Below are 21,746 nucleotides of genomic sequence, written 5' to 3'. Positions count from 1 at the left end.
GAGAAATTAAAGAGAATAAAAATAAATGTTATGAGAAAATGCTGGTTTTAAAATCATCTTTCTAGAATGCTTAAAACAGCTCTAAACACAAGCAATTAATTTGGGCTTTTAATTCAGAAAAAAATGTAAGCTGTACTCGCTGCTTTAGTAAAGGCATCCAATATGATCTAAGAATACATACAATTTAAAAAATACTGTAATAAATAAAGTCCCTTTTCCTCTCTGGAAGAATTAAAAGGGAAAATCGAAGCCATGCATCCACATCCATCCATTCAGGGTGCCTCCTGTCTGCTGTCTCTGGAAGTGAACTGAACAAAGAATTTCGTTTCTGACCCTGCAATTCACAGGTGCTACCCCCAGATGGCAGTACCCTACCACTCTGCAGTCCCCACGGACCTTTTCCAATCTGCTTAAGCCAAGTGAACAGTCTGTTTCCATTTCTCCTTAAAATAAATAAGTAAATTAATTAATCAGTTAATTAATGAATTCTGGAAAGTCTCCCTTTGAAAAGTAGTAAGTTGGGCAGAGAATCTGGACAGCTATTTTTTCCAAAGGAGACATAAAAGCATCACTAAGGAGCAGGGAAATGCCAATCAAACTCATAATGGGGTATCACCTCAAATCTGTTTGAAGGGCTCTTATCAACAAGATAAGTGGTAACACGTGTTAGCCAAGAGGTGGAGAAAACGTTCTCACCACAAGAAAGCAAGAATTATGTGAAGCACTGGTGGTGGTAGCAATCATATGGAGGTCATCAAATGGCAACACGGAAGTATAGCAAGTCAATACCTTGTGTACCTTACACTTACACAGTGTCACAGGTCAGTTACATCTCAGTAAAGCTGAAAAACCAGGAAACACACACACGCCCATGCACAGCCCCCAACCTGAAAGTCTATGAATAATCATCAAGTGAGCATGTGTGGTGGACAGGAGAGACTGGATTAGTGTACCCCTGACTTAGTACAGTTGAACGCGTTAACGTTATTCCATTCATTCAAAGCCGTTCGCTGCTTAATTTTTACTCATACTCCACATGTACATTAACAACAACTTATTAAAATATAAACAGGCCTCTGTTATTATGTTTCACCAGATCCATATTTTTAAAGTACCAGATACAAGATATCCAATTTTAAAATTACTTTCAACATATCCCACTTTTTTGTGGGAAAAAAATCCACATTTTCTATGTAATAATTAGTGAGGAGTATATCTAAAATCCACTCTCATGTACGATCTGATCAAAAAGCATTTTTGAGTATTTTAAATTATGTAAGAGGAATGTTAACTAGAATATCAACATTAAACAGTACAGTTAAGGTTGTTGAACTTTCGAACTAGAATCAATACCGGAAGATAAACTGACAGAGCACAGGGTCCTGACTTTTGGAGTCAAAAGCCCTGACCATATTACGGTCTGCCCCTTGCTGGCTGTGTGACCATGAAGCAAACACTTAACTTCTCGACGCCTCAGTTTCCTTGTCTATAAAGTGAGAAAGACAGTAACTGAAGCAAGCAGAGCAGGATCAAGACCATAAAAAGGAAGGAAGGATGAAAGAAAAGAAAAAGAAAAACACCAGGAAAAGAAGACAGAGAAAAAAATCAGTGCTATGAAAGCACTGTCTAATGTGTGCAGTGGTAAACAAATGTTAGGTGTTGCTAGACTCTCAGTGGACCCGTCCCTGAGGTCTATTCAAATTCTCAAATTTATACATGCTACTGTAACACGGAATCTAATGCGTCATCTCCACAAAAACGTCCTCTGTCTAGACAGAACTATCATCTTGAGTCCTCTTTACTCTTTTTTCCTTCACAAAGAAGAAAGTTTTTGTTTTTTTTTTACATTTTTTATTTACTTATTTGACAGAGAGAAAGAGATCACAAGTAGATAGAGAGGCAGGCAGAGAGAGAGGAGGAAGCAGGCTCCCTGCTGAGCAGAGAGCCCGATGCAGGACTCGATCCCAGGACCCTGAGATCATGACCTGAGCCGAAGGCAGCGGCTTAACCCACTGAGCCACCCAGGCACCCCACAAAGAAGAAACTTCTTACATTTTATGAGATTTAGTGCATCAATGGCAAAGAGCCAGGAACTAGAAAGTTGCATGAGGATTTGATACTGGATGGTTTGCTAGACTCACTCGCTAGTTGGGTGGTTCACCCCAGATCCAGAAACCACACACTCCACCCCAGATCCATCTAGGACCCTGGTGCTCAGCAAAAGCATACATTTAACTACATAAGGGAGATTTTCTGGGCACTTTTCTGCTAGCTGATGCCATAAAACTAAACTGACCAGGAGGCCACACGTTAGGAGACACAACACCCCAAAGGTGTCTGACGGGATAGCAAACAACTGCACATTCACTTGTGTTTTTATATGAGGAATAACTAGTTTCACCAGAAGATATTTCTCCAGTTTGACTTATGAGCAAAGATAAGCAGACTTCCAATGCACAAGACAGAGGACTGGGTGTGCTGGAGGAAAGCCTCGGGTTTAATAAGCAGGCTTTCATGAATGCTGACATTCCACGCTCAGAGCACCCTGGAGAAATGCCACAGTTCTCCCTGGCCTCTTATGATGTCTCTACTGGAGGAAAAAACATTCCTAGTGTGACTCTCTTAGCTACTTACCCATTTTTCAAAATAAAAAATTACAAATACAAAAAAAATCATAAATTGCTTTAGAAGATTTACCTATAAACTGCTTTTTTCAACAGTTGCTGTCCCATGATCACAGTTGACTATGTACTTGGCTATTTAGCCTTATAAACAGCAAGTTCCTTGAATTCCTGAGAAAAGTCAACTAAACCATTTTGGTGTCACTAGTACAATGTGTGGTGTGCAGGAGGCGATCTACAGACGTTCGCGAGCTAGATTAAATTTTAACTAACTGCGATGAATGCAAACTGAAGCCAACGACATGGGATTTGAAACAGAGAGACAAGAGTGGAGGTGTCTTGTAGATTTCAGAAAGCAAACACCTATCCAAATACTTATTTTTATGGGTGAAATCTCATTACAACCACCTCCGTGGTATCTCCAATACATTTGTCATTGAAAAAATAATACATTCCAAGAACAATATTCCTAGAACAGGAATAGAGAAGATAGTGCTAAATGTTCTGACAGTGGGCAGGCAGCTAAGGGAAACACCTGTGAAGATAGAGGCCAAAAGGTGCCATCCTGACCCAGCTGCTCCAACCCCAGCCTTCCGGAGTGCCTGGATGCGTTCAATTGGCCTGGAAGGCAGAGATGGTTAATCAAGTTGAGAGGAGGGAAGGGCCCAATAGGGACTTGTCACGGGACAGCAGGGGATGCCTGTAGGGGCACAGATGCCCTGCAGCCATGGCTCCCTGCTTCAGAGATAAAATAGCACATCGGAAAGAAGTCCGTGACTCAAATGAACTGGTGGCTGGACATGGACCAGAGAAGGCGTTAGTTCTATTAGGCTTCTGTTCACAAAGAATATGTCGAAATCTGGGTAAAACATACACTTACAATAGGCCATCAGCTCTCACACAGAAGTAACTGAGGGCTGACTATTCACTATAATGAAATAATCACACAGAGATTTTTCTTCTATACAACATTTCAAAATTTAGCTTTGTCATTTCCAAGAGGGATGCATGGTCCTATTCTAAGCAGAGGGAAGAGAGAACTGTACAGTCAAAGCCTTCTTATAAACCCCACCGAGCCGAAGTCTTCCAGATCTCGGCTCTCAAACATGGCAGTTTATTGAGAAGAAAAACAGAATATGCTCCATGACACTGGCTATGGGCAGGAGCCCAACGTTCATTAGAGTCTTGGCCCAAGGTCAATCCTCAAGAAGCTCTTGGTTGTTCCGACCCTGCTGGAATAGCTTTTACTGTACTTTTTGTACTTACCACACAGCTCACAGATTAATTACTACCTTCTTTCATCTGAAAAGGTGGCTCAACACAGAAAATGTAAAAAACAGTCAGGAAACAGAAATTAAAAATCACCTACAATACCCACGGCCATACCCTACCCTTCCTGACCAACAAAGAATCAGCCTGTTAATGCTTTTATTTTTAAATACGAAAGGGGTTTGAAAGAGGTCAGTGTTAACTCACCTGAAGTTATTGCAGCCAAGGACCACGCCGACTATGTTCTTGCCTATGTCATGGACGTCGCCCTTCACGGTAGCCAACACGATGGTGCCCTGGTAAGGGTCCTAGGGAGAAAGCCGCACAGCTGAGCATTGCCACGCTCACTTAGAGCAGATCCCCTAATTTCCTGCAGCCAGACAGGTGTTGGCACGAAAAACGCTGTCGTACAAGCGAGACAACCTCAAAAACAGACCTAGAACCTAGGTCATGTGCTCTGCCAGTAGAAAGCTGCTGGCCCTAGCTGTTTGAAGGAGGCCTGCCTCGCTGCTTAGCCCAGGGAGCATCAACCGGGGCTTCCATCACCTCAAGGAACAGGTTATGTCAACTATAAAACAGTCCCACAGCTGAAGGACATAATCCTTAACTGCAAAAACGCTGTCTGACAAGTTTTCAGGTGAGCAGTAAAGGGGAGAGGGAGGGAACAGAGGGAACAGAGGGAACCTGTGAGTGCACAGGTCCCACCAGAACCCAAACCACCATCTCAACAGCCTAGTGCAGGGGCATTTTATTGTAGTTTATTTTTTCAATACCATTGTGCTATGCACTATGGGCATCCCTTCCCTCAAATAAATGAATGAATGAAAGAATAAATCTTTTTTTTTCAAAAGAAAAAGGCACACGAGGCAAGTGGGATTCTATGTCTGTCAGAGCCATTCACAAGCTCACATCAATATGAGAATTCAGAATCCTACAGGGCAAAGCTGGCTGAGCCTCAGGGGGAGCTAAACAAGGTCAAAGCTTAATGATTTACTCTGGTGGTACAGCCAACAGGAATTAAGTTGGATCCAGAGGCAGTGCCAAGGACATTACCAGTATGCAGAGACAAATCAGGCAAGAGGTTTTCCAAAGCCAAATATCACTCAATTACCTCAAGGGTAGGGACCCGGCTCTGCAGCTACAGCATGGAGCACGGTGCCCCCAGCACATAGCAGGAGCTCTGTAAATGGTCAGGAGGGAATGAACGAACTTGATTTGAAATCATGGGCTGTCTGAAAAACTATGTTCATGTTAAAAATACATAAAGCCACACTCAAAGGAAAAGCCCAGGGTATTCTGACACTTGGTCAAACAGATCGTTGCTCGATTTTATCTTCAATGACAAGCATAGCCAAGACTGTGGTCCCTACCCCACCCCCATAAGTCTCTGAGATCAATTCCTCACAGGGCCCAGCGGCCTGGACAAAATGACTTGCCTCTTCTTCTTCTGTGCCAGCATGCATTTTATTTTCTTCTCTTTCTTTTTCCATGAAGGGAATAAGGTGGCCAACAGCCTTCTTCATGACTCGAGCTGACTTTATAACCTAGGAAAAACACGTGGAGTCAGGCCTCTTTACCTGACCCTGAATGGTTGCTAACGCCCGCTTGTGAATTTTAGCATCAATCAAGAATGCAAGCTTTGACCACTGAAGTCCACTTTTGACCGCAGACAAGATAAGGAACAAGTTCTTGTGGAGAAAGACAATGAACAGGGTATAGCGAAAGGAAAACAAAGATAGGAACTGCACATTGTGATTTCCGTCTTCTTACTTTTGTCTTTCTGTCTTTCTTCCTTATTTTTTCTCAGCCTTGAAGGCTGTCTATTACTTCTCCAAGTTCTAGGCATCCTTGTCCACCATGAGCCCCTTTCTAGCCTTCTCTTCTCGATCCCTAGCATTTTAATCCACTTATAATTAGGTTCCTGCTTAAGCAAGAATAAGGCCTTTTACAAAATTCATCAACGTATGCTAAAATTCACAGGTGGAAGTATGATGGGAAATAGGATATTTGCACAGTCTCCACGTTTCTCTCTACAAGTAAATTCAGAGCGCAGGAAACCTAGCAGACACTGTTAACCAAGTGAGCAGAGTTCATATAACCAGTAATGAGACACAGCGACATTCTGGAACTCCTGATATGATCCATGGAGAAGGGCACAGCATCACTCTTATTCTTGACAAAAAATGAGCAAACATCAGACAAACTCAAACTCAGGGACAGTGTCCATAATAACTGTACCGTACTGAGGAAGGCAGGATAAAAAAGCACCATGGGATCTTGGAATACAAAGAAAACAGTAGTGGGAAAACTGGCGAAGTCTGAATGAAGTCCTTCTCTAACAACGCTACATCAATATCAACTTCAGGGGCTGCCAACTGCACGAGGCTCCAGTAAAAATGCTCAGGTGAGGGGAAGAGGTTGGGGGAGGGATACAAGACATTGTTCAACCCACATTTGCAAATTGTCTCTATGTCTGATGTTAACTCAAAAACACAAAGTGAAAAATAAGTCAACACCATGAAGAACTAAGACCGAGGAACTGCCATGGGCTGGAGGAAATTAAGAGGGCACGACAACGAAACGTTCCTATCTCGAGTGTGGGGAGAGTTTCACTGCCGCATGCGTGTTAAAACTCACCAAGCTGTTACCCTCTATGTATGTGAACTTTGTCGTATGTTTATTATAAAACAATAAAGCTGTTTTAAAAAGGGGGTGAATGGGGCGCCTGGGTGGCTCAGTGGGTTAAAGCTGCTGCCTTCAGCTCAGGTCATGATCTCAGGGTCTTGGGATCGAGTCCCGCTTCGGGCTCTCTGCTCAGCAGGGAGCCTGCTTCCTCCCCTCTCTCTCTCTGCCTGCCTCTCTGCCTACTTGTGATCTCTGTCAAATGAATAAATAAAATCTTAAAAAAAAAAAAGGGGGTGAATGTTATGAAGGAAACAGGCAATTAACTAAGTATAGAATGAGTAATTAAAAAAAACAGAAACCAAACTAGGGCCTTCACGTTTTGTGTTTGCCTCATGGTCCTAACCCTGACGGCTCAAGAGATGCTTGTTCACCGATACCGCCAGTAGCTCCTATAAATCAAAATGAGAGTTCTGGCTTTCTCAAAAGATACAACATAATGTATATCACTATTTTAAATGGGGATGATTTGTTCAAAATACGCATCCTTAAAGATGAGAGTGGCTGGTGAATCAAAAGCGAAAGTTATGAACTTCACACACATCTTGGGTTTTACTGTAACTTGAGGGAAGAGCAGATGGGACACAGACCCATCACGCAGATCAGAATGCTAACAGTTTCTAGATGACCTTGAGCTGGCACTCACCCTCAAGACAGACCTTCCAGACACTACTCCTGACACATTTAGAGAAAGAATGACCTGATCTCAAATGTCCATGAGCTCTTATCAAAATCAAAACTTGAGAAATACACCCGAACGTACTATTTATTAAAAGACAAAGTCTTCTTTTTTAGGTTGTAAAAACTACCCCTCCCCTTCCCCATCTTTTGCCAACCTGAGGTAGAAACATTTTTCCAGCTCCAAAAAGGTCACCAACAACTTTCATGCCATTCATCAGAGGCCCTTCGATTATATTCAGAGGCCGGGGATATTTTTCCTGGTTTAATCTGGCTTCCTCGGTGTCTTCAATAATATGTTTTTCGATACCCTATTAGAAAAAAAAAAGTTAGAAAAAAAGTCACATTAAAAATCGACTTAAGTCCAAATAGCCAATAAGGAATGAATCATGGAAACGTTTAAGAGTATACAGGTTTTAGAATCAGATTGTGTGGGTTCAAATCCTGGTTCCTATCAGTAATCTAAGCAATTAATCAAGCCTCAGTTTCCTAAATTGAAATGTCACACATTTCCTGCCTCAGGTGGTTATTTTGAGGATTAAATGAAACGCCCTACGTAAAGTGCTTAGCCAGGGGAACAATACAACGAAAGTACTCAGTAAAAATGAGTTACCAGTGAGAGAAGGAATACTAGTAAGTGAAGTTCAAATTCATCATAAAATACACTTTTTGCATCTTAGTGGTTTAGCAGAGTATCCGTTATTAAAGACCTCCTGTGACATCAGCATGTTTTGTCACTATGAAGCTCCAAGGCGGTGGGGCGGGCGGGGCGGGGGCGGGCTGGGTATGGTGGAGGATGACAATGGCCAGGACCCTGAGGTGAAGTTCAAACCCATGAAGCCTCTGCAGACTTCTCCAGCCTTTAGTGATCAAGCCCTAATCCCCCATGTCCCCACCTCAAGAACCCTTGGATGTGGCTGACATTGCACAACTTCAAATATGTGAATCTCAAAAGTTTCAAGAAGTTAAAAGTTATATTTGAGAGCCAAAAAAAGAGCACTCTGAAATTCTCCAGACCACAAATAAGGACACTGAAGCCAAAAGATTATGTTGTCTAAAGTCCCAATTATCAGGGTGCCTGGGTGGCTAAGTCAGTGAAGCATCTGTCTTCGGCTCAGGTCATGATCTCAGGTTCCTGGGATTGAGTTCCATGTCGGGCTCCCTGCTCAGTGGGAAGTCGGCTTCTCCCTCTCCTTCTGCCCCTCCCCCAACTTGTGCTTGCTCTCTCACTCTGACAAATAAATAAATAAATAAAATCTTTAAAAAAAAAAATCCCAATTATCAGCAGAAGAGCCGGGACTTGCCTGTTGATCAAAAGACAGCAACTTGGTCCAGGAGAGCGTTTCTCAACCTTGGCGCTAAGGACATTGTGGGCTGAACAACTGTCATGTGGGGCCTGTCCCGTGCACCATGGGATACCCACAGCATCCCCAGCCACTGGATGCCAGGAACACCTCCCACCCCTTACTGTGACAACCAAAAATATCTCCAGACCTGGCCCACGGTGCCTTGGGGCTGCTCTAGGGACTGCCCCCTCCAGCCGCACGAGGCAAGCACAATGCCCCTCCAGCCGTCGGTTCACACTCCCTCAGGGCTCCCACAACTCACCTTCACAAGGGCATACTCCAGGCGTTCTTCGATGGGGCCATTCCTCCACTCATCAGTCTGGACGACTTTCTTCCCTCCTTTGCCATGTGTCTGAGTTGAAATTAGGACAGACAGATGGGTATAATAGGTCTTCATTGAACTATGTAGCAGCAAAATCCTATGCCTTATTCTTCTCATATACGGCCAGCGCCTAGCTGAGCATCCAGCATGAATTAAGGTCTCAGTAAATGTTTGCGGGAAGCAGAGACAAGGAGAGGTATTTCAGGATTTGACCTTGTAGTAGAAGGACAGAGCAAGACCCTGTTCTTCCTTTCCCATAAGTTAACAACATCAAACAAAGGATTTCAAAGGCAGTAAGAGAAGCTCTTCCCCACATGAGAAGGGCCTCCGGGGCCCACCACACACGGCATCATCACCCACAAATACACACAGAGACCTGGTGGCCGGAGTCAGAGGGCATGGGAGGGTGGGCATCCAAGAGTTGCAGGACACGCCTATGCTCTCAAGGACTTGGCACTTTCTGGGGGAGGTGGAAGGGCAAGACACCAGAGAAGGCACATGCTGGGGGCTGAATAAGCAGATAACACAGACTATACTGCATGATCCAAACTGGACCGGGAACCTTGAGCAACGAGTCATCATCACAAACCAGGGCTGAGAGATGTGGAAGAAGTGGATGCAAAGGGACAGAAAGAGACATGATCATGGCCTACCACGTGAACCACACGACCTCATCTGTTCTCTCCACGTCAACTGGTGGCATCACTCACCCCAAATGAAAATCTACAGAGCATTCTTTAACACCCCGTCATTCCTTTCGTTCAGCCACTCACCGAGTCCTAACTGACTACATCTCCTCTAACTCCTCCCCGCCCTGTTTCCATGCTTACATGGTCCAAGCCACTAGCTGCTCTCAGTACCCATCTACGGCAGTGTATCTTCTGCGCTATAAACTAAACTAAAACCAGAGGGGTAAATCTCATCACTCGACCCCCACGTGACAAGAGTCATTGGAAGGGTCCTGTTTCTCCCAGGACAGGTAACTTTTCCATGCCACAGACTCTTTTCCAAGGCTGATGCAATGCCCCAACCTGGCTTTCTCTGATCGCTTCATCTTCTGCTATATCCAGCAAGCTCAGCCACCACAAACACTTCCATTCCCTACACTCTCTGTCATCCCTCTCACCTCTGGGCCTCCACCTTCATTCATGTGACACACGTTTAACTCAGCACCTCCTCCCATGCTGTCCCCAGCTAGATGCATGCCCCCGGCCCGGCAGGACCACCAGCCCTGCACTCCGACATCAGAGCCCAGCCTGGCTAAGTCCCACCTAGCTTTCACATCTCCCCTGACCCACGGCCCTCCTGGGAAGGCTGCCCCAACCACCTCTACCTTTGGGTTCAGTGGCCCTCCTGTGTGTTCTCACAGCATCGTGCACTCGCCTACCCCAGCACTGACCCCATTGGGTTACAACCGCCTCTAGCATTTTCATACACCTCACTCAACCGTAGACCTGGAGGGGCCCATCTCTCTTACTGGTTGAATCCTCTGTGCTTGGTGAAGTGAACAGCACAGAACAAGACTTTAGGAAATACTAGCTGAGTGGTTTAATGCTGAATAAAACCAGATTTTCTGGAGCCATGTTGATGCAGCATAGTGGAGGCCAAGTCACAGAGCACCAGAAATCCATGCTATCGAATTTGGATTTAACCTTCCAGGCATTTGGGGGGCGGGGCATGGAGTGCAGGACCAAATGCAAAATTCTGAAGCTGCAGAATGACAAAGCAGTATTTTTAAGAGCACCCCAGAAGGGGAGGAGATTTTAATAATTCGTGATCAAGGCCTGGGCCACAGCGGTGGTGACAGGAAGGAAAGAAGAAGACAAGCATAAGGACATTAAGTAATGGATAATGTGTTAGAACAGAAAGGAGGACAGACCCGGGGAGAGCCCCCAGAACCACAGGGCTGGAGTGCTACCAGCAAGACTGATGGCACAAGGGCTCCTCCCCTCATGGCAAAACTAAAGCTGGTGACCTTAGAAGAATGAGTGGTGGCATTACTGCCAGCAGCCGGCAAGGAAGCAACCTGAACGTGCGTGGATGACGAGCAGATTCGGGAAATGCGGGTAGCGACACATACAAAGTAATGCTATCCGGCCATAAAGAAGTTTTGAAAAAGTCCAATCAGAGCCGCGTGGCATTGCAAAAAGAAAACCAAAAAGAGAAGAGAAAAGAAAGCCCTTCTGAAGCTCACGATGCTCTGACTCCATATGTGGAACACACCGTGCGTCTATTAGCCCGCGCGCCCAGCAGTTGCTGCGGGTGGGACGGAGTCTGAGGATGAAAACAGGACAGGCTTCCAAACACTCTTGGAGGAAGGATCTGGCGAGTTCATGGGAAGCTCCACCATGAGCAGCACCCTGGGGCGGGGAGCGGTCAGGACCTATGTGAGGACGAACAGTGGCCACTGAGGATCTGGGGAAGGCCCCAAAGGTTTCGCCCAAATGTTGGTGGCTGCAACAAATGCAAACTTCCTCACCTGATGACCGTGCTTCAGAAAATCAAGACTTAAAAGGCACATTTGAAAGCTGCTATTTCAGGAGTACCCTGCTTTCCAACTAGTTATCTGTGAGAAGGCTCTCCACAATCTAACTGCGAACTCTGCCCGGTTGGGGGGCGCGGACCCTGGGTGCTCGTCAGACACAAGGCTATGGAGCAAACCCACCAACAGTCATGTCCATCTGGCTGTCCTTGTCTCTGTCACGACTGCTCAAGACCAGATTCCCTGTCAGAGAGTCCCCGTGGAGCTCTGTGCTTTGTTTCTGACACACAGAAAAAGCTGGACAGGCACCAAGGGGAGTAAACTGCTTGAGAGAAAGACAAAGAAGAACGTGAGGAAGATGAAGACCAACAAGGATCCAATAACTTTTCTCCCACAGAAGTATCAAGAACATTCTCACAACCCAAAGTCATTCAGGAGTCACTGTATTCAGAGCAGAGATCCTTCCAGGCCAAAAGGGTCATGACCTCTATTAGGGTCATGCTTAATAAAGGAACTCCATGGGTAAAAAAGGAAAGAAAGATTTCCATGGAGTTCCATGGAAATTATACAGTACCATGACACCTGGAACTTTTCATTACCAAAAATAATCTACGTATCACAGGTCAGCCTGCGCCAAATTTAAAATAATTATTTTTTAATAAAGCTATTAACTCCCCCAAAGTGGGATTAGCGAGTTTAGTAAGATCAGAGACAAGATTCTTTCCATCTTTCAAGATTTTATTTATTTGAGAGAGAGAACAAAAACAAGGGAAGCAACAGAGCGAGAGGGAGAAGCAGACTCCCCACGGAGCAGGGAGCCCGATGCGGGACTCAATCCCACGATGGTGGGATCATGACCTGAGCCGTAGGCAGATGCTTCACCAAGGGAGTCACCCAGGCGTGCCTCCACTTTTTCAATATGGATCACACAGGAAACCTGGATGCAGACTTCATCATTTAAAAACAAAAAGAGGGGCGCCTGGGTGGCTCAGTGGGTTAAGCCGCTGCCTTCGGCTCAGATCATGGTCTCAGGGTCCTGGGATCAAGCCCCGCATCGGGCTCTCTGCTCCGCAGGGAGCCTGCTTCCCCCTCTCTCTCTGCCTGCTGCTCTACTTGTGATCTCTCTCTCTCTCTGTCAAATAATAAATAAAATATTTTAAAAACAAAAAGAGATAATCATTCTCTTACAAAGAAAAAAAACCTCACCCTGTATTTGTCTCTTAATTTCACTGCTTTTTATGTTCCATTTGCCCTCGGAATATCCTGAGAAACTGCTACAGAGCTGACCACTCCTGGGGCTTACGAAAGTATGCCTGTTTTGGTTACTAATTCCCTAAATGGTGACAGAAGTCACTATGAATGTGGACAGCCTACTTGATGGAGGGGTCAATGGCTTGTAGTAAGTCCTTGCGGTTACATTAAGAGGGAGGAACCTCTCATATGATGGATTATTAAGCTCCCGCTATTGCTATTAAGAATTCCCTCAGTTTGGCTGTGCCCATCCTGGGGGCAAAACCTTTTGACAGCTCAGCAAGACAAAAACAAAAACTTGTAAACAAATGCTAACAGTGAAAAGACCCAAAAGAATGACTAACATAAAATACAAAGTCAACAACACCTTAAATGAGAACAGTCTTCCAATGAAGGAGCCCAATTTTTTCCTACATGAGGGAGTGGAGAAAAAACTGAAACCATGCACTGCTGTGTGGTAAGAACTCTCTAGTAAGACTTCATGTTTATAGAAGCTGTGATGCCCTTAGGGCCTTCAAGAGAACCCTGTCTGAGTTATTATTCCACTGGGTGGAAGACGGGCGAAGAAGAAAATGGGGTAGTGTTCCACACTCAGGGGATAAGTATTTTGTCATGAGCAGAAACAGCCCTGGAAAGAGGGAAAAATTCTAGAGACAGCTCTTACACAATGAGCCGAGAAGCAGAACGTGATTATATCCGCAATAATCAAGGCCTGAGACATTCTGTCCTGGGTCCATGAGAGAAGTCAGGAAAGTTTTTAAGGAACTGGGAGGAGGGTCCTGTGTTCACCAGCACAGTCTGCTCTCCATCAGCCTCGCTGAGCCTACGGCAATTTCAGAAATTTAGATCTGGTCACCCATAAAGCTGATAAATCATGGATATGGTTAATCGTAAACTGTCCTAGCCTTCTTCCAGAACACTCTAGCACTCACTCAGCGATGGAAGAGGACAAGTGAACACCTCTGCCAGTTATATTCAGATTTTAGCATGGAAAATGTTAACAAAGGGGACAACATCCATGAAAGTGTTCTACCACGTTCCCCACGTGCTTCGCGAGACAAACATCTTCATTTGCCATCGCTTTCTGAAATAAATTAAAAACTTCTTTTCAGGTAAAGATCTCATCTCTCCTGAAAGAGAATTCCAGAAGCAGCCCCATGACAGATGCCTGATGCACCTGTAACTACCCGACACATAGTAAAGGGGGAGACAAGAAACCGATTTTTTAATTAACTATCACATTCTCGTGTCTATAGATCAAATGTGCATAGATCCAAGCCTTGACCTATAGAACCCTGCCACGGATGGACCAGATCCCGACAAAAACAAATGTAAGCACACTGCAATGGGTACCAGGTAGTAACATAGCCACACAAGGAAATGCAAAACAGTTCATTTAAATTATGAGGTAGAAAAATATCTCATGAAATGGAAAGATGTTCCCGGTATACTGCTAGACAAACAGATTACCGAACAGCATCTAGAACAGAGGTCTGTTTTTATAAAACAGTATCTGAGCATGTGTGCGTATGTAAGCGGGGGTGCACACAGCTGTGAGGACACAATCATTCTGAAAATAAACCAAAACCATGACTGGAAGGTCGTAACAAAATCTTAACAGTGGTTAACTTTTGGTGACAGGATTCTGAGTGACTTTAATTTCCTTTTTTTACTTACCTGTATTTGTAAATTTTCTAGAATTACTATGTGTTACTTGAGTACGGGACAAAATTAATTTTACAATTTCAGATACATTAAAAAAAAACTGACATTAGGATCCTGAGGCAGGCTGGGTATGCCCCTGCTTCTGCTCCCTCACCCTTAACTAAAATGCCTTCTCTGGGGGCGCCTGGGTGGCTCAGTGGGTTAAGCCTCTGCCTTTAGCTCAGGTCATGATCTCAAGGTCCTGGGATCGAGCCCCATATCCAGCTCTCTGCTTAGCGGGGAGCCTGCTTCCCCCCCTCCCCATGCCTGCCTCTCTGCCTACTTGTGATCTCTGTCTGTCAAATAAATAACTAAAATCTTTGAAAAAATAAAAATAAAAAAATAAAATGCCTTCTCTGGGGCTCTCTGCAGAAATTTTCAGGGACCCAATGACAGAACTGGATGCCTGCTCCTGCTCTACCACGGAGGTCAGATAAAGTTCGAAGGCAGGTCAAGCCCTCGTCAGAACACTTTCCTCTCTACCTGAGCATAGCGCAGGAGCTTCTCCGTGGCCTCAGGGTCTTTATTCCAGATGAGGTCTTCACAGAGCTGGAGAAGCTCCTTGTGGATATCGTCATACACAGGCAGGCTTCCAGCATTCACTATCCCCATGTCCATACCAAACTGAGGGCAAACAAAAGAAAAAAAAAATGAGAATTTCCAGGTATATGCTACATCAGAGGTCAGCAAACATTTTCTGTAGAAAATATTTTAGGCCACGGTCTCTGTCCCAGCTACTCGGCTCTCCAACTGTCCCAGAAAAGCCACCAAGAACAACATACAAAACATGAATAAGATGTTATCCACAGAGACTGGCAGCAGGCCAGACTTAGTCTGCGGCCAAAGTGGGCAAACCCCTCCCTGCCCTAAGTGAAAGTTGCTTTCAAAGGGCACACAGGTATTCTACTGTACCTTGATTGCGTGGTAAAGGAAAACCCCATGCATTGCTTCTCGGATGGCTTCCATGCCACGGAAGGAGAAGGACAAGTTGGAAAGACCTCCACTTACTCGGGCTCCAGGTAGGGTTTCCTAGCAAAAATTTAAAAATGTGAAAAGACTTCCCTGTTTTGCCAAAAGCAGCAATCCCATCCCTCAAGCTTTATATATCAGGGGGTAAGTAAAAATCTTGCAGTCTGACATAATTCTGAGCTTCTTGTAGCCAGATAGAGACCAAAACTTGCCATATTATGGCATCGCAAAAACACTGCCTTGTAGATAGTTTTTCCTACTAGACTCTGATCTCCCTGAGGGAAAATAAAAAATTCTGCCTTATCTCTGTAGATCTCTACAATGGGCCTGATGAGGCCATGGTACCTAGAGAGTGTGCCAGAAAATATTTGCTGAATATGTAACAGAGAAAGAACAACACAGAGACAGAGAATAGTCTGTCATTCAGTCAGAGGCTTCTCTGTAGCCTAAATGAACCAACTCACTAATTCACCATAAACTTGACTAATTCTGAGAGGACAGACTGAAACTGAGGTTCCCAGAACACCTCACAACAATGCCCAGCATTAGCACACACGTGGGAACAAGAGGAACTTCCTATCAGCTAAGGTACAAAGCAGCTCAAGCTTTAGGGATACAGCTTGCCACACCTACTGCTGTGACCCAACCATCCCACATCTGGAGTATATGCCATCAAGAAACCCGGGCATGTGCACCCAAGTTACACATACCAGAATGATCTCAGCAGCATTGCTCATACTGTCCCAAATAGGAAACAAACCAAATGTCTATCAACAGTAGAACAGTTAATTGTGGACGAGTTACATGATGAAATGTTGTATGTTCATAAAAATGAACAAAATCCAAGCTACAACAGAACTGAATTTTTTAAGTAAGTTTGGGTAAGCCAAAAAGGCCTGAGAATCTTGAAACTCTATTTATACAAAGCTCAAAACTGGCCAAACTAAGCCGCACTGTTTATACAGCCGAGTCTCAGTATTTGGTAGTTATATCGTAAAAAGTCACCGTGAACAATGAACCAGCGAATACTGAGAACCACTGCTCCTCAGGGGAAAAACAGTTATGCTTCTGTGAACCCCTGGTCACACAATTTTCATCTACTCATCAACAGAAACTTGTTTTATGTGTTCTTCTGTGTAAAGACATCTTGTTTAACAAATACTACTAACTCACTAGTACGGAGCTCATGGCCAACTGGCTCTCAACCATTAACGTCTAAACAAAGCTTATCTAACCGCAAACATTTTCTCTGTAAGGCTCGTCAAGGTCTTCCGGCAATCAGGAACCTTAGAAGGCACTTGAGCACTATACTTGGGGGCCATTAGGACAGAAAATAAACTACCAAGGAAAAGCTCAAAACTGTGAAAAACATGGCACTACACAGACCATTCACTGGACACTCATTCAAAGACTGAGCTGAAACAAGCTGCAGAGTCTGTTGACCTCTTCTGGGAACACGGTGGTTGGGCCACTCGAATTTTCACCTGTCTGCTTGTGGGTATGTCCACAAATGACTGCAGAAGCACCGAGAGTATTGATTTTGGGGGTCACAAACTTTCACAAATAGGTGAATTTACAAATATAAAATCCATGGATAATTCAGGGTGTATGTAAGCGATAAAATGATAAAGAAAAGAAACAAAGCATTATAAAACAGGCTGATGATTCCAACACAAAATTCAGAGTTGAGGGTGTAATCTGACAGGGAGAGTCACAGGGGCACTAGGCATGTTCTGTTTCATGACCCAAGTGAAAGCTATTATGTGCTTCATAATTATTTATTATACCTATATTTTTTATAAATTTTCTCCAGTATCTACGTTCTACTTCATAGCATAAAACATCACATCAAAGAAAAATAATAATGGGCCCCCAATTTTCTACCTAAGAGTAAACTGTCAACATTCCCAGGCAATAAACAGGTATGTCAGCTCAAACTATTCACTGGAGCCATGAGATAAATTTGAGCGGTGTCCTGAGTAGAAGAGAGAAAATATCCACACTTACTTTAATGATTTTTGTTGCATGAATAAAATTAACAGCATACAAGTTGTGCTCTTCCATCCCAGTACCAATGGTGAGGATGTTAGGGTCAAAGATGATGTCATTTGGATTAAAGCCCAGTTTTTTCACAAGTAGATGGTACGCCCGCATGCACACTCTGATTTTGGTGTCTGTTTCTGTCGCCTGGGGAAGGAGCAAAGGATGTAATTTAAAATAGAAAAATGAAGTGTTATCTATGAAAACAGAAGCACATTTCATTTTTCGAAGGCACTTAACTATCAATGCTTGGATTTCATAAAAATCCAAACGCCAAGCAGCCTCTCAGCATTTATCAAATTATCTCAGAGGAGGAGACAGTTTAAAGTCACTTTGTGTTTTCATCCGCACAACAGCTACACTGCTTCTGCGAAAATCACACCTTACACACACAGATGGGTAGATGAATACACAGGCTTCGTAAAAAATACACACACACGATAAAAATTCAAACGTTACTAAGGAACAATTAACAAATGAGCACCCCTCCTGTCCTGATCTGCCCGCAGTACGTCACACCTCATCCAGGCAACACTACCACAGGCTTCTTGAGCTTCCTGCTCTGATACTCCACAAGGATTCCAGGATATGCCCTGGCTTCTTCCCAACCCTCCTGAAAACAAACTAATTAACGTGGACCTCAAGCCATCAATGTAAATTAGTATTGCTTTTCAAAATAATGACACTGCAAGGCAAGGAACTGACTTCAGCAAAGACTGAAACTCCCAGTCGCTCCCCCTCATCCTTGGAATCAGGGCCCACATCTGCAGTTTGATTTCCTACTATCTGCCCCTCTACTCTACTCTCCCCCATGCTCCTCTGACGTTCCTGAAACCTGCCAAGCTCCTCCTACCTTAGAGCCTTTCCATTTACTGCCGCCACTGCTCAGGACACGCGGGGACGTGGCTGCATGCCACACGTCACTCTTGTCTCTGCCCAGATGGCTCTTCCCAGTAAGGCCTTCCTCACTCACTGGCCCCAACCAGCCCCTCTGCCATTTTGCCAGCTTCCTCTGTCTTGTCTAAGGTACCTCTCTTTCTAGAACTTGCCTTTATTTGGCAACTTATTTTTTATCTGTTTTATTTTTTATCGTTACCTTGTTGAGCCAGAATGCCCGTCTTGCTCCATCCCCCAAGCCTAGAGCCACACGCTTGCCCAGGGCAGTACCCAATACCATTCACTGAATGAACGCATGCTGCTTTTACTCAAAGCCTTTCTGAACTTTGTCAAGGAGACTTTCAGATCAAATTTACTATCTCAACCCAGGGCTTCCATAACAAATTACATTCTGAGTGATTTCTTGTATAAATATCAAATCTGGGGCACCTGGGTGGCTCAGTCAATTAAGCATCTGCCTTCAGCATAGGTCATGATCCGCGGGTGCTGGGATGGAGTCCCGCATCGGGCTCACGGTTCAGTGGGGAGTCTGCTTCTTCCTCTGCCTCTGCCCCTCCCCTGTCTCACATTCTCCCTTCTCTGTTCTCTCTCAAATAAGTAAATAAATAAATACTCTTAAAAAAAATCAAATCTGAAGAAAAATTCTAAAGAAAACCTGAACACTTGCTACCAGTAGAGTGGCTCCAAAAAACTAAGTCACATACAATTCTGAACAAATGTGCAAAATGTTCCTGAAAAGTGGCCAAGACCATTGAACCACGTGTTGAGCTTCCAAACTGACTACTTTGAAGGAGGGTGCCCGTGGCTGGACGTGGACACAGTGTATGGGAAGACTCAGGTCCTGATCACACTGACCTCCCAGAGATAATTCTCCAGGCAAGTGCACAGATAGGGGGACACTGCTATAGCTCCTTCCAGAGAAAGACACAGTAGTCGAATTACACGAAGAGCTCACTCACACCTAGGCTTCCAATAGCTTACCTACTCTGGTATCCGTTCAACTGCTCCCTTCAGTCTCCAATGTCTCCCTGCTTCCTGCAGCTGGTGGGGTTAGAGTCCGCCTGGCGGGGTCAGTGCCCCCGGGGTGTAGCAAACCAAAGGGCCAAGGAAGAGAGTAACAGGAGTGGGCTCTGGGGCCCTAATGCTCCAGGCTTTAGGGAAGGTGGCAAGCTTCTCATCTTCCTTAACTGAATTTCTTTAACAACCTACTTACTCCTACAGTGAGAGTGACAAGGTTAAGTAAGAGCAAGATGTGGGCCCACAAGGAAGCAGTCACCCAGGGATGCCTTTAGTCTTCGACTTCGGTTCACCCTTCACCAGCAAGCCATGTGAGGATTCAAGGCTCCAGGTTCAATGGTCTGGCTAAGCTCCCTAAGAGAGAAGGTACAGGGGTTTGGGCCTACAGCAGCTGCTAGAGCTTCTTAGATCCTAGTTTGCTTGTCCATGAAGGACACCTGGCCTCGTCTGGCAGGCCACGAATGCTCTGTATAGGCGAGCAGGAAAGTCCAGCCACCGCACAACACAAGCCAAAGGAGGAGGGTCCTCCCAGGACAGGAATCCTTTCACAGGGCGGGAACAAAATCACCAACCATCAGCCCCAGAAGGATGGGGCCTTGTCAAATTGTTCCTGTAGCACTTAACAGAGTTAAGTTAACAGACGTTAACAGACATCACGTTAACAGACACACAACTCCTGCTGCTGGATGAACAAAAGAATCTCAAAATGAACAGAGTTTCAGGGGACAGGCCTCATCCAGGAGCAGGTCATATCACATTAGATTTACCAACTTTTTCTTTGTCGGGCTCCTCGGCTAGGAGGATGGAGGCCAAGTCAGTGAGGCGCCACCTTCTCAGCTGAAGCTGTAAGAAAACCTGAGAGACACCACCACAAATCTGGGGATCAAGACGGAATAAATACCTTTTATGATTCTATGATTTACCCAGTTTACTCTCGAGCTTCAGAAAGCTAGATGGCCACCAGTAGGCAGAAACTTTAGTTAAGAAATCCAACAGTCAGGCTTTGCCAGAATATCACACTTGGGGAAAAAGAAGATAAACTTAAGACAATTTCTGATTGACTCATCAAGGTGGATACTGGGAGGAAGAGAAAGAAAAGGGGGAGGATACCTAGATCCTGCAGGTACGCAGCCTGACAAGGAACAGGGAAAGCACAAGACCAATCGCAAAGTAGATCAAAGGTTCCAATGAGCTTCACATTGGAATGAGCTTCACATGGGCCAGAGAACGCCGCAGGAGGCCCATTCTGCTGCCACCAAGTCCCCAACAGCAGTGACAGAAAGGGACGTCTGTGCCACCATCAGCAGGGCACCGACAAGTCAGAAGGAAAAAAGCCAAAGAGACCTAAGTTTAGAGAAGAGTAGGAGAGTGAACTGGGGTCACCGGAAATGCAAGGCCAACCTTGGTTCACTCTCCACCTGAAAGAGGGAGGTGGTGCCCCCGGCACAGTTCACGTTCCAGCAGGGACTCTGGGCAGCAGGCAGGAACAGACATGATGCCGGACAGGGAAACGAGCCTGAGATGCACTCTCCATACCGTGCTCACAGCAGGAAGGAGAAAAGAGTCTCAGTTGTGACCATTGGTGACACAGCAAATGAGGAAATCAGAAACCAGACTTATCTGCATGGTCACCATTGTGATCCTACCCATGGTTTTTTTTTTTCCTAGAAACCTCAGGCAGAGGCTTCTTGCTGCAAAACCCTACTCAGAGGTGCCCAGGTGAAGAAGCACCATACCCTAACGGGGGTACACAACCCCATTCAAATCTTCTCTTTCATGAAGAGGAATGCCAGGCATGTTCTGGGAAGCCAGGAGCCTGAGCTGAGGAGAGACTCCAACTGTAGGCTGAGCTGTGAGTTCAGTAAACATCCCAGACTCCGTGGGGTCTTGGGACTGAGTGCTTGCAGGTCCCCTATCCCTCACATACCTCACAGACCTCCTCCGAAGGTAATGTGGAGAAGTCTCTTTCTTACAAAGAATGTAAGATCTGGGGTGCCTGGCTGGCTCAGTCAGAGGACCATGCAGCTCTTGATCTCGGGGTCGTGAGTTGGAGGCCCACGCTGGGTTTAGAGATTACTTAAATAAATAAATTTTAAAAAATAATATATGATCCATAGTCCATCTCATAAGGCAATGCCCCAAAACAGAAATAATCATGTAAGCTTAGCCAGGGAATGGGGACCTCTCTAGAGCCACTGAAAAGGAGGCACCTGAAAAGCAGAAATATAGGTCGGATTTTCAGAAGGTCAGAGGAGAACATATGAGAATCGGCTCCTGGGTGTGGGCCAACTGCCTTTAGCAGGGTAAAAATAAAGGGAATGTTAAAAACTATTACTTCTATTTCCTAGAACTATTTATGATACCATGGTGCATATTTTCCTGGAAAATACAAGACATTCAACTGAAAAACACCATCAATTTATCTAAATTCAAAAAAGAGGCCATTACCAAATAAAAATCTAAAAAAA

General features: G+C 44.8%; 1 protein-coding gene across 4 annotated transcripts in view; it reads right to left on the bottom strand.

Annotated features, from left to right (window-relative positions):
• Window positions 1–21,746, bottom strand: part of MTR (5-methyltetrahydrofolate-homocysteine methyltransferase) — a 100,560-nt gene that overhangs the window by 27,957 nt on the left and 50,857 nt on the right. For all 4 annotated transcript variants that reach the window (XM_046027468.1, XM_046027469.1, XM_046027470.1 and 1 more), the window contains 7 exons: window positions 17,332–17,511; window positions 15,268–15,384; window positions 14,839–14,979; window positions 8,859–8,948; window positions 7,409–7,561; window positions 5,327–5,434; window positions 4,098–4,198 (listed from right to left, as the gene is read on the bottom strand). In XM_046027468.1, the coding sequence (XP_045883424.1) occupies window positions 4,098–4,198; window positions 5,327–5,434; window positions 7,409–7,561; window positions 8,859–8,948; window positions 14,839–14,979; window positions 15,268–15,384; window positions 17,332–17,511 (890 nt within the window). The remainder of the gene's footprint in view (window positions 1–4,097; window positions 4,199–5,326; window positions 5,435–7,408; window positions 7,562–8,858; window positions 8,949–14,838; window positions 14,980–15,267; window positions 15,385–17,331; window positions 17,512–21,746) is intronic.

Source organism: Meles meles, chromosome 13 (genome assembly GCF_922984935.1).
Source record: "Meles meles chromosome 13, mMelMel3.1 paternal haplotype, whole genome shotgun sequence".
In the NCBI taxonomy this organism is placed as follows: Eukaryota; Metazoa; Chordata; class Mammalia; order Carnivora; family Mustelidae; genus Meles; species Meles meles.
Note: the sequence above shows the minus strand (reverse complement) of the source record. Positions and strands in the feature narration are given on the sequence as shown.